The sequence below is a fragment of the Oncorhynchus tshawytscha genome, unplaced genomic scaffold (assembly GCF_018296145.1).
Source record: "Oncorhynchus tshawytscha isolate Ot180627B unplaced genomic scaffold, Otsh_v2.0 Un_scaffold_2906_pilon_pilon, whole genome shotgun sequence".
Classification (NCBI taxonomy): domain Eukaryota; kingdom Metazoa; phylum Chordata; class Actinopteri; order Salmoniformes; family Salmonidae; genus Oncorhynchus; species Oncorhynchus tshawytscha.
The window spans coordinates 157,501-170,000 of record NW_024609776.1 but is presented as its reverse complement, the minus strand read 5'-3'; the positions used below and the strand labels follow the sequence as shown (position 1 = coordinate 170,000).

Genomic DNA, 12,500 nt, shown 5'->3' with positions numbered 1-12,500 from the left:
GTTATATACTGGCCTTTCTCTCTGGTAGGCCTAGTTACTTCAGCTGTTCAACCAGACAGCTAGCTAGCTAGGGTATACTAGTATATACTGGCCTTTCTCTCTGGTAGGCCTAGTTACTTCAGCTGTTCAACCAGACAGCTAGCTAGCTAGGGTATACTAGTATATACTGGCCTTTCTCTCTGGTAGGCCTAGTTACTTCAGCTGTTCAACCAGACAGCTAGCTAGCTAGGGTATACTGTTATATACTGGCCTTTCACTCTGGTAGGCCTAGTTACTTCAGCTGTTCAACCAGACAGCTAGCTAGCTAGGGTATACTGTTATATACTGGCCTTTCTCTCTGGTAGGCCTAGTTACTTCAGCTGTTCAACCAGACAGCTAGCTAGGGTATACTGGTATATACCGGCCTTTCTCTCTGGTAGGCCTAGTTACTTCAGCTGTTCAACCAGACAGCTAGCTAGCTAGGGTATACTGTTATAGACTGGCCTTTCTCTCTGGGAGGCCTAGTTACTTCAGCTGTTCAACCAGACAGCTAGCTAGCTAGGGTATACTGTTATATACTGGCCTTTCTCTCTGGTAGGCCTAGTTACTTCAGCTGTTCAACCAGACAGCTAGCTAGCTAGGGTATACTGTTATATACTGGCCTTTCTCTCTGGTAGGCCTAGTTACTTCAGCTGTTCAACCAGACAGCTAGCTAGCTAGGGTATACTGTTATATACTGGCCTTTCTCTCTGGTAGGCCTAGTTACTTCAGCTGTTCAACCAGACAGCTAGCTAGCTAGGGTATACTGGTATATACTGGCCTTTCTCTCTGGTAGGCCTAGTTACTTCAGCTGTTCAACCAGACAGCTAGCTGTAACAGCTCTTCCTAATTGGAAAGACATGTAAAAAACATTTCCTTCTACATCTGAATGGAACAGTGGACTATCTTTACTGCTGCCTGAGACCCAGACAGCAGCTCAAAATGACATTATGAAAGGTGCAATACACAAAGTTATTGTCTATGTCTTAAATGGCACCCTATTCCCTACGTAGTGCACTACCTTTGACAAGAGCTGTGCACTATATAGGGAATACGGTGTCATCTTCCTTTCATCTTCCAGTCTCGTCCTCTCCCCCTGTTCATACCTCCTCTGTAATCTGTGTTGCTCCTCCAGTCTGCCCCCCTCTCCCCCCTGTCTCTCCCCGTCTCCCCCAGTCTCTTCCTCTCCCCCCTGTCTCCCCCTGTCTCTCCCCGTCTCCCCCAGTCCCCCCGTCTCCCCCAGTCTCTTCCCGTCTCTTCCCGTCTCCCCCAGTCTCTTCCCCGTCTCCCCAGTCTCTTCCCCTCTCCCCAGTCTCCCGTCTCCCCAGTCTCTTCCCTCTCCCCCAGTCTTCCTCTCCCCCTCTCCCCCCAGTCTCTTCCTCTCCCCCTGTTCATACCTCCTCTGTAATCTGTGTTGCTCCTCCAGTCTGCCCCCTCTCCCTTTGTCTCTCCCCGTCTCCCCATTCTCTCTCCCCTGTCTCTCCCCGTCTCTCCAGTCTCCCCCTGTCTCTCCCCGTCTCCCCCAGTCTCTTCCTCTCCCCCTGTCTCTTCCCGTCTCCCCCTGTCTTTCCCCGTCTCCCCCCTGTCTCTCCCTGTCTCCCCCCCTCTCTTCCTCTCCCCCTGTTCATACCCCTCTGTAATCTGTGTTGCTCCTCCAGTCTGCTCCCTGTCTCTCCCCCGTCTCTTCCTCTCCCCCCCTGTCTCTTCCTCTCCCCCGTCTGTTCCTCTCCCCCTGTCTCCCCCTGTCTCTCCCCTGTCTCTCCCCTGTCTCCCCCTGTCTCTCCCCGTCTCCCCCTGTCTCTCCCCCGTCTCCCCCTGTCTCTCCCCGTCTCCCCCTGTCTCTCCCCGTCTCCCCCTGTTCATACCTCCTCTGTAATCTGTGTTGCTCCTCCAGTCCACCAGGTCTATCTCAGCGGTGCCAGCTATCACCAGCTCCAGCTCCCTGGCATCGAACACTGACACCAGCCTGGAATCCACCACCTGCATGACACAGCACAGGGCATCCAGGCTACAAACCGTTTGTGGTCCTTTGTATCCCAGTTGGTAGAGGCTGGTGCTTGTAACAGTGCTGGGTTAGATTCCCAGCACCACCCATATGTAAACTGTATCCACACATGACTGTAAGCCGCTCTGGTTAAAACAGTCTGTTAAATGGCATGTATTATTATTACAAACACAACTAAAACAAACTCAATCCCATTATACAGCCTTCCTATCACATCCTATCACATACAGCCTTCAGCTACATCTTGCCCAATTTGAATTCAGTTGTTGTTGATGTCTGTGAGCAGGAAGTTGCCCCAGTGTGTATGATGATACTGCTGAGTCTACATTTATCAGAATCTGTATCGGGAGATGTTTGAGGAGATATTTTATTCAGAAAGTCCTTGTTCTAGATCGTACCTCATAGAAGCCCCGGACCAGACTCTCTGTCTGCTGAACCACTCCTCTCTCAATACGCCACTTCACCATGCGCTCAATGTACTCCTTCTTATTCTTCTCTGACACCGGGATGTTGGCCCCGCCCGGCTTCAGCTCTCTCTCTGTGATCTACACAGACAGTACATACACATGAGCTTTATAACTTACACACACACACACACACACACTCACACTCACACACACACACACACCTGTCCGAACACCTCCTCATTGACAGTGAAGGTGAGGTCCAACATGTCCTCGATGTCGTTGTCCTTCATCCACTGGAGACTCTGGTGGAACTCCTCATCCAGATACTCCAGATCACTCAGCTCACATAGGCTATAGAATAGTAGAGCAGAGTAGAATAGAGTAGAGTAGAATGGAATAGAATAGAGTGGAATAGAATAGAGTGGAATATAGTAGAGTAAAGTAGAATGGAGTAGAATAGAGTGGAGAGGAATAGAGTGGAATAGAATAGAGTAGAGCAGAGTAGAGTAGAATATAATAGAGTAGAATGGAGTAGAATAGAGTAGAGTAAAATAGAGTAGAGCAGAGTAGAGTAGAATATAGTATAATAGAGCAGAGTAGAGTAGAATAGAGCAGAGTAGAATAGAGTAGAATAGAATAGAGTAGAATGGAGTAGAGTAGAGTAAAATAGAGTAGAGTAAAATAGAGTAGAATAGAGTAGAATAGAGCAGAGTAGAATAGAGTAGAATGGAATAGAGTAGAGTAAAATAGAGTAGAGTAAAATAGAGTAGAGTAGAATAGAGTAGTGTATAATGGAGTAGAATAAAGTAGAATAGAATATAGTAGAATAGAGTGGAGTAGAATAGAGTAGAGTAGAATATAGTATAATAGAGTAGAGAGAATAGAGTAGAATATAGTAGAATATAGTATAATAGTGTCAAATAGAGTAGAGCAGAATAGAGTAGAATATAGTAGAATATAGTATCATAGAGTAGAGCAGAATAGAGTAGAGTATAATATAGTAGAATAGAGTAGTGTATAATGGAGTAGAATAGAGTAGAATATAATATAGTAGAATAGAGTGGAGTAGAATATAGTAGAATAGAGTAGAATATAGTATAATAGAGTAGAGTAAAATAGTGTAGAGTAGAATAGAGTAGAAAAGAATATAGTAGAATAGAGTGGAGTAAAATAGAGTAGAGTAGAATATAGTATAATAGAGTAGAATATAGTATAATAGAGTAGAGTAAAATAGTGTAGAGTAGAATAGAGTAGAATAGAATATAGTAGAATACAGTGGAGTAGAATAGAGTAGAATATAGTATAATAGAGTAGAATATAGTATAATAGAGTAGAGTAAAATAGTGTAGAGTAGAATAGATTAGAGTATAATATAGTAGAATAGAGTAGAGCAGAGCAGAATAGAGTGTAATAGAGTATAGCAGAATAAAGTAGAGTTGAGTAGAATAGAGTAGAGTAGAGTAAAGTAGTGTAGAATGGATTTAGGCAGGAGGTCAGTTAACTCTACTAATCTACATAACCACATGTCTGGTACAGTCTTAACATATCTGAAAAATACTCTCTAGTTATATAGTATAAAGCTCTATATTCAACACTGGACCTCAAAGCCTGTTCCACAGCTGTTTTCATTGTTCCCCTGTAATCAGGGACTGATTTAGACCTGGGACACCAGGTGTGTGCAATTAACGATCATGTAGAACAGAAAACTAGCAGGCGCTGGACCTCGTAGGGTAAGAGTTGAATACCCCTGGTGTATAGCTAGAATTAGACAGTCCAGGTGGTGGATACGTACATGCGCAGCAGGCCCTTATAGAAGGGTCGAGTGAAGAAGGCATCCAGTAGGTATTGGTGGATCAGAGCCAGGCCCAGGATACGCCCGCTGAAACGGAACCTGTACAGGGAAGGAGAGAGAGAGAAGATACTTAGATTACAGATGTTATTACCCAGGTCCCAGTATAGACAACATGGTATTACCCAGGTCCCAGTATAGACAACATGGTATTACCCAGGTCCTAGTATAGACAACAGATGGTATTACCCAGGTCCTAGTATACACAACATGTTATTACCCAGGTCCCAGTATAGACAACATGGTATTACCCAGGTCCTAGTATAGACAACAGATGTTATTACCCAGGTCCCAGTATAGACAACATGGTATTACCCAGGTCCCAGTATACACAACATGTTATTACCCAGGTCCTAGTATAGACAACAGATGGTATTACCCAGGTCCTAGTATACACAACATGTTATTACCCAGGTCCTAGTAGAGACAACAGGTGGTATTACCCAGGTCCCATTATAGACAACATGTTATTACCCAGGTCCTAGTATAGACAACAGGTAGTATTACCCAGGTCCCATTATAGCCAACAGACCACAGACCCCTCCGACCCCAACCCTGCTTATCAGCCAACAGACCACAGACCACAGACCACTCCGACCCCAACCCTGCTTATCAGCCAACAGATCACAGACCACTCCGACCCCAAACCCTGCTTGTCAGCCAACAGACCACAGACCACAGACCACTCCGACCCCAAACCCTGCTTATCAGCCAACAGACCACAGACCACTCTGACCCCAACCCTGCTTATCAGCCAACAGACCACAGACCACTCCGACCCCAAACCCTGCTTATCAGCCAACAGACCACAGACCACTCCGACCCCAACCCTGCTTATCAGCCAACAGACCACAGACCACTCCGACCCCAACCCTGCTTATCAGCCAACAGACCACAGACCCCTCCGACCCCAACCCTGCTTATCAGCCAACAGACCACAGACCACTCCGACCCCAAACCCTGCTTATCAGCCAACAGACCACAGACCCCTCCGACCCCAAACCCTGCTTATCAGCCAACAGACCACAGACCCCTCCGACCCCAAACCCTGCTTATCAGCCAACAGACCACAGACCCCTCCGACCCCAAACCCTGCTTATCAGCCAACAGACCACAGACCCCTCCGACCCCAAACCCTGCTTATCAGCCAACAGACCACAGACCACTCGACCCCAACCCTGCTTATCAGCCAACAGACCCCTCCGACCCCAAACCCTGCTTATCAGCCAACAGACCACAGACCCCTCCGACCCCAAACCCTGCTTATCAGCCAACAGACCACAGACCACAGACCACTCCGACCCCAACCCTGCTTATCCGCCAACAGACCACAGACCCTCCGACCCCAACCCTGCTTATCAGCCAACAGACCACAGACCCTCCGACCCCAACCCTGCTTATCAGCCAACAGACCACAGACCACAGACCACAGACCGACCCCAACCCTGCTTATCAGCCAACAGACCACAGACCACAGACCCCAAACCCTGCTTATCAGCCAACAGACCACAGACCCCTCCAGCCAACAGACCACAGACCCTCCGACCCCAACCCTGCTATCAGCCAACAGACCACAGACCACCCCAACCCTGCTTATCAGCCAACAGACCACAGACCCCTCCGACCCCAACCCTGCTTATCAGCCAACAGACCACAGACCCCTCCGAAACCCTGCTTATCAGCCAACAGACCACAGACCACAGACCCAACAGACCACAGACCCCAACCCTGCTTATCAGCCAACAGACCACAGACCACTCCGACCCCAACCCTGCTTATCAGCCAACAGACCACAGACCCCAACCCTCCAGACCCCAACCCTGCTTATCAGCCAACAGACCACAGACCAGACCCTGCCCCAACCCTGCTTATCAGCCAACAGACCACAGACCACTCCGACCCCAACCCTGCTTATCAGCCAACAGACCACAGACCACTCCGACCCCAACCCTGCTTATCAGCCAACAGACCACAGACCACTCCGACCCCAACCCTGCTTATCAGCCAACAGACCACAGACCCCTCTGACCCAACCCTGCTTATCAGCCAACAGACCACAGACCACTCCGACCCCAACCCTGCTTATCAGCCAACAGACCACAGACCACTCCGACCCCAAACCCTCCCCGTCTTCAGTTCACTCACCACTCGTGATGGTTGTCTACGAAGGCAGACATGGGGCTGATCTGAACGGTGTAGGTGTCGTTGGCGGAGTACTCAAACAGGCCGTAGTACGGGTTGAACAGCTCTCTGGACACCAGGAAGAAAAACTCTCTGGACGGGCCGCTGTAGTCCAACCTGCAACACATCCAGGGAGAAACATTATCACACAGGAACACAAAGGAACGGCGCAGATAGAAATACAACATCATAGAGCAGACAAAGTGCATTTCTAACTGAAATATTCCTCAAATGTTTCATTCTATTGAACCCAGGATCATTTCTCTCCCCCCGGCTTCTGGAAGAGTAGAGGACAGGCAGCCTGTCTGACTCACCCCTCCTCTCCCAGGAAGCTGACATAGAGCTTGCTCCTCTGCAGGTCTTTCCGGGAGTAACACATGACCTGGTTGAAGGCATCCTCCAGGAGATGATCTCTACGGATGATCAACCTGGGGGTTGGGGGAGGAAGAGACACACACAGGGGGGAACTGGTAAGGGCAGGAGGGCGTGGATGGAGGGTATGTGGGTGGACCACAGAACTAGAATGAGATTCTATTTCTTTGGCCGGAACACCAAAGCATTTAGCTAGATCAATAACGCATTCATTCTTTCATATTACAGTATTCATCCATGAAGATGAATCTATATTACAGTATTCACACATGAATATGAATCTATATTACAGTATTCACACATGAATATTAAAACATGTTACAGTATTATATGAATATGAATCAATTACACCCATCCCCACTACATGAATCTTATTAAGTATTCAGCCATGAATGAATCTATATTACAGATTCATCCATGAATATTAAAACGTTAGCCCTTATTGAATATGACAAACACCCTCTACATACTTTAACTTCCCTGGGCCCTGGCCGTAGCCCTTGGTCTACATACTTTAACTTCCCTGGACCCTGGCCGTAGCCCTTGGTCTACATACTTTAACTTCCCTGGGCCCTGGCCGTAGCCCTTGGTCTACATACTTTAACTTCCCTGGGCCCTGGCCGTAGCCCTTGGTCTACATACTTTAACTTCCCTGGGCCCTGGCCGTAGCCCTTGGTCTCCAGTTTGCGGTAGAAGTTTCGCAGTTTGGCTTCAAAGTCTCGCTTGTAGGGGGCAGGGGCACGGGCATTAGCTCGCTGTGTTCCTGGGGGAATACAATTTGACAGAGAACAAGGGATGAGCGTGTGCTCCCTAGAGAGAGAGAGAGAGAGAGAGAGAGAGAGAGAGAGAAAGAGAGAGACAGAGACAGAGAGAGAGACAGAGAGAGAGAGAGAGAATCACCCAGAGACAGAGTTAAAGATGGAGGAGGAGACAAGAAAAGAGCTCCCTCTATACCTGTGTGTGTGTGTGTGTGTGTGTGTGTGTGTGTGTGTGTGTGTGTGTGTGTGTGTGTGTGTGAAAAAAAAGAGAGAAATAGAGAAAGACAGAATGGTAACAGAGAGAGGTGTAGAGAAGCCTTCTCACCAGGTGAGTTCTGTGGGGAGGACACGGGGGAGCTTCGTGGGGACTGGCAGTAGCTGGGGTGCAGTAAGGCGTGAGGCGGAACATATGACATCACTTCCTCCTCAAACAGGCTGCCAGAGAGAACCAAGAGAGAGGAGACAATGTCACTGAGAGCTACAGAGACCCAAAGTAACAAAACTGGGTTTGAACTAAAGCCTAGGTATTGGCTCGGGGAGCTAACACAAGTTGTCAGGTCTCAAGCACAAAGCTTCTCATACACTGATAGTCGTGAGAGGCAGGTACAGATGTAGGATCTTCATTTGATCACCCTGTTGCAGGAGAACTTTCCTGCAGTGCAGAAAATGTAAAACGTTTTGTGTATTTGAGGCTTCTGAAGTTTGTAATTTCCACTTAGAAATGTCACATTCCCCTGGACACATCTCCATGAATTATTATCCATTATCTCCTGTTGCTGCAGGATTATTTTCCTTCTGTAGCAAACTGGCTGAAATGAAGGTCCTACATCTGAATAAGGCGGGTGTGAGGCAGGTACAGGTATGAGGCGGGTATGAGGCAGGTACAGGTATGAGGCAGGTATGAGGCAGGTACAGGTATGAGGCAGGTATGAGGCAGGTACAGGTATGAGGCAGGTATGAGGCAGGTACAGGTATGAGGCAGGTACAGGTATGAGGCAGGTATGAGGCAGGTACAGGTATGAGGCAGGTATGAGGCAGGTATGAGGCAGGTACAGGTATGAGGCAGGTATACAGGTATGAGACAGGTACAGGTATGGTATGAGGCAGGTACAGGTATGAGCAGGTATGAGGCAGGTACAGATATGAGGCAGGTACAGGTATGATGGTATGGCAGGTACAGGTACAGATATGAGCCAGGTACAGGTATGGTAGGTATGAGCCAGGTACAGGTATGAGGCAGGTACAGGTATGAGGCAGGTATGAAGCAGGTACAGGTATGAGCCAGGTACAGGTATGAGGCAGGTACAGGTATGAGGCAGGTACAGGTATGAGGCAGGTACAGGTATGAGGCAGGTACAGGTATGACAGTAGCTCACCTGAGGAGGATGACCAGGTCTGCATCACCAGACAGCCTGGCCAGACCAGAGGCCCCTTCATTACGGATCAACTGCACCTTCTCCCTGTGGTGGAGAACAACAGAATGATCCTTAACCACTCCTTGGAGGTATAGTGAGTGAGTTGACAACAGTAGTGAATTTAGTAGTGAGGGTTTTGAGGGACTGTTCTGAGTGAAGTGAAGAGGGAGGGGTAGGAAGGAGGGAGAGAGGGGGAGGGAGGGAGGGGGTAGGAGAGAGGAAAGGGTGGAGGAAGAGGCTGCTGACCTGAGCCAGTGGTTCCTGATAAACTCTGTCTGTCTCTCCTGCAGGATCTCAAAGATATTGGGTTGTCGTAGAAACGCCACAATCTTGTCGTTGTAAGCTGAAGAGAAAGAGTCGAGGACAGAATGAGCTATGTGTGTGTTTGTGTGTGTGTGTGTGTGTGTGTGTGTCCACTCACCCACTGGCACTACGTCTTGGTACTGGGTGCGGCTGACCGGGGTGAAGGTGCTGGATGGGCGGGGCATTACAGGGGGTCCTCCTCCAGAATGACGAGGGTGGTCACCCACCTGGAGCACAGAGAGGTGGTTGAGTTGACTGACGAGTGTGTGTGTGTGGCTCACCATGTCTTGTGTGTGTGTCTCTAACCATGATGTGTGTGTGTGTGTGTGTATGTGTGTCTCACAATGATTTGTGTGTGTTTGTGTGTGTGTGTCTCACCATAATGTGTGTGTGTGTCTCTCACCATGAAGTGTGTGTGTGTCTCACAATGATTTGTGTGTGTGTGTCTCTCACCATGATGTGTGTGTTTGTCTCACCATGATTGTCTCACCATGATGTGTGTGTGTGTCTCACCATGATGATTTGTGTGTGTGTGTGTGTCTCACCATGATGTGTGTGTGTGTGTTCTCACCATGATGTGTGTGTGTGTGTGTGTCTCACCATGATGTGTGTGTGTGTGTGTCTCACCATGATGTGTGTGTGTGTGTCTCACCATGATGTGTGTGTGTGTGTCTCACCATGATGTGTGTGTGTGTGTGTGTGTGATGTGTGTGTGTGTGTGTGTGTGTGTGTGTGTGTCTCACCATGATGTGTGTGTGTGTGTGTGTGTGTCTCACCATGATGTGTGTGTGTGTCACCATGATGTGTGTGTGTGTGTGTCTCACCATGATGTGTGTGTGTGTGTCTCACCATGATGTGTGTGTGTGTCTCACCATGATGTGTGTGTGTGTGTCACCATGATGTGTGTGTGTGTCTCACCATGATGTGTGTGTGTGTGTCACCATGATGTGTGTGTGTGTCTCACCATGATGTGTGTGTGTGTCACCATGATGTGTGTGTGTGTGTGTCTCACCATGATGTGTGTGTGCACCATGATGTGTGTGTCTCACCATGATGTGTGTGTGTGTCACCATGATGTGTGTGTGTGTGTGTGTCCCATGATGTGTGTGTGTGTGTGTGTCTCACCAGGATGTGGTGTGTGTGTCACCATGGTGTGTGTGTCACCATGATGTGGACGTGTGTGCTCACCATGATGTGTGTGTGTGTGCTCACCATGATGTGTGTGTGTGAACACCATGATGTGTGGCACCATGATGTGTGTGGTCACCATGATGTGTGTGTGTGTGACAGACAGAATGAGAAGTGTGTGTGTCACCATGATGTGTGGTGTCTCACCATGATGTGTGTGTGTGTGTGTGTGTCTCACCATGATGTGTGTGTGTGTGTGTGTCTCACCATGATGTGTGTGTGTCTCACCATGATGTGTGTGTGTGTCTCACCATGATGTGTGTGTGTGTGTCACCATGATGTGTGTGTGTGTGTCACCATGATGTGTGTGTGTCTCAGCATGATGTGTGTGTGTGTGTCACCATGATGTGTGTGTGTGTGTCTCACCATGATGTGTGTGTGTGCGTCACCATGATGTGTGTGTGTGTGTGTCTCACCATGATGTGTGTGTGTGTGTGTCTCACCATGATGTGTGTGTGTGAGAGATGATGTGTGTGTGAGATGTCACCATGATGTGTGTGTGTGTGTGTCTCACCATGATGTGTGTGTGTCTCACCATGATGTGTGTGTGTGTGTGTCTCACCATGATGTGTGTGTGTGTCTCACAGATGTGTGACCATGATGAAGTGTGTGTGACCATGATGTGTGTGTGTGTCTCACCAGATGTGTGTGTGTCTCACCATGATGTGTGTGTGTCTCACCATGATGTGTGTGTGTCTCACCATGATGTGTGTGTGTCTCACCATGAGATGATGTGTGTGTGTCTCACCATGATGTGTGTGTGTGTGTGTGTGTGTGTGTCTCACCATGATGTGTGTGTGTGTGTCTCACCATGATGTGTGTGTGTCTCACCATGATGTGTGTGTGTGTCTCAGCATGATGATGGTGTGTGTGTGTCTCACCATGATGTGTGTGTGTGTGTCTCAGCATGATGTGTGTGTGTGAGTCTCACCATGATGTGTGTGTGTGTCTCACCATGATGTGTGTGTGTGTGTCTCAGCATGATGCGTGTGTGTCTCAGCATGATGAGACCATGATGTGTGTGTGTGTCTCACCATGATGTGTGTGTGTGTGTCTCACCATGATGTGTGTGTGTGTGTCTCAGCATGATGTGTGTGTGTGTGTCTCACCATGATGTGTGTGTGTCTCACCATGATGTGTGTGTGTGTGTCTCACCATGATGTGTGTGTGTGTCTCACCATGATGTGTGTGTGTGTGTCTCACCATGATGTGTGTGTGTGTCTCACCATGATGTGTGTGTGTGTGTCTCACCATGATGTGTGTGTGTGTCTCACCATGATGTGTGTGTGTCTCACCATGTGTTGTGGGCTGACCTCGCCAGCGCTGTGGCTGCGTTGTCTGGTCAAGTGCTGGCGGTGGGCCAGGAGGCTGCTGGGACGTGTGCTGCTCTGGAGAGGGAGCCGAGGGTCGATGAACGTAGTGGCCCGGCAGTTGTGGTCCACAAAGAAAGGCTGTAGAGACAGACAGAATGAGAAGTGGAGAGGTTAGGGTCATTGGTAAACAGAGAGAGAGAGACACACAGAGAGAGAGAGAGACACAGAGAGAGAGAGAGAGACACACAGAGAGAGAGAGAGACAGAGAGAGAGAGAGAGAGAGAGACAGAGAGAGAGAGAGAGAGAGAGAGAGAGAGAGAGAGAGAGAGAGAGAGAGAGAGAGAGAGAGAGAGAGAGAGAGAGAAGAGTAGAGTAGAGAGAGGGACCGATAGAGACAGAGAGAGAATAGTAGAGAGACAGACAGAGAGACAGACAGAATGAGAAGTGGAGAGAGAGACACAGAGAGAGAGAGACACACAGAGAGAGAAAGAGCCAGAGAGAGGGACAGAGAGAGAGAGAAGAGTAGAGAGAGGGACCGATAGAGACAGAGAGAGAATAGTAGAGAGAGACAGAAAGAGAGAGAAAAGTAGAGAGAGGACAGAGAGAGAAGAGTAGAGACAGAGAGAGAGAGGGACAGAGAGAGAGAGGTGTTTGAAACTGTTTTGAGAGAATGTTTACTGTTAATTTTTGT

At 48.5% G+C, this 12,500-nt stretch overlaps 1 protein-coding gene across 1 annotated transcript in view; it reads right to left on the bottom strand.

Moving 5' to 3' along the window:
- LOC112241713 (E3 ubiquitin-protein ligase HECW2) overlaps nucleotides 1-12,500 on the bottom strand; it is a 73,151-nt gene that overhangs the window by 7,295 nt on the left and 53,356 nt on the right. Inside the window, exons 17-28 of the mRNA XM_042317914.1 lie at nucleotides 11,792-11,947; nucleotides 9,427-9,535; nucleotides 9,252-9,348; nucleotides 8,967-9,050; nucleotides 7,916-8,025; nucleotides 7,475-7,595; nucleotides 6,775-6,888; nucleotides 6,425-6,577; nucleotides 4,223-4,321; nucleotides 2,652-2,781; nucleotides 2,422-2,568; nucleotides 1,884-1,998 (exon numbers count right to left, since the gene is read on the bottom strand). Coding sequence (XP_042173848.1) covers nucleotides 1,884-1,998; nucleotides 2,422-2,568; nucleotides 2,652-2,781; nucleotides 4,223-4,321; nucleotides 6,425-6,577; nucleotides 6,775-6,888; nucleotides 7,475-7,595; nucleotides 7,916-8,025; nucleotides 8,967-9,050; nucleotides 9,252-9,348; nucleotides 9,427-9,535; nucleotides 11,792-11,947 — 1,435 coding nt within the window. The remainder of the gene's footprint in view (nucleotides 1-1,883; nucleotides 1,999-2,421; nucleotides 2,569-2,651; nucleotides 2,782-4,222; nucleotides 4,322-6,424; nucleotides 6,578-6,774; nucleotides 6,889-7,474; nucleotides 7,596-7,915; nucleotides 8,026-8,966; nucleotides 9,051-9,251; nucleotides 9,349-9,426; nucleotides 9,536-11,791; nucleotides 11,948-12,500) is intronic.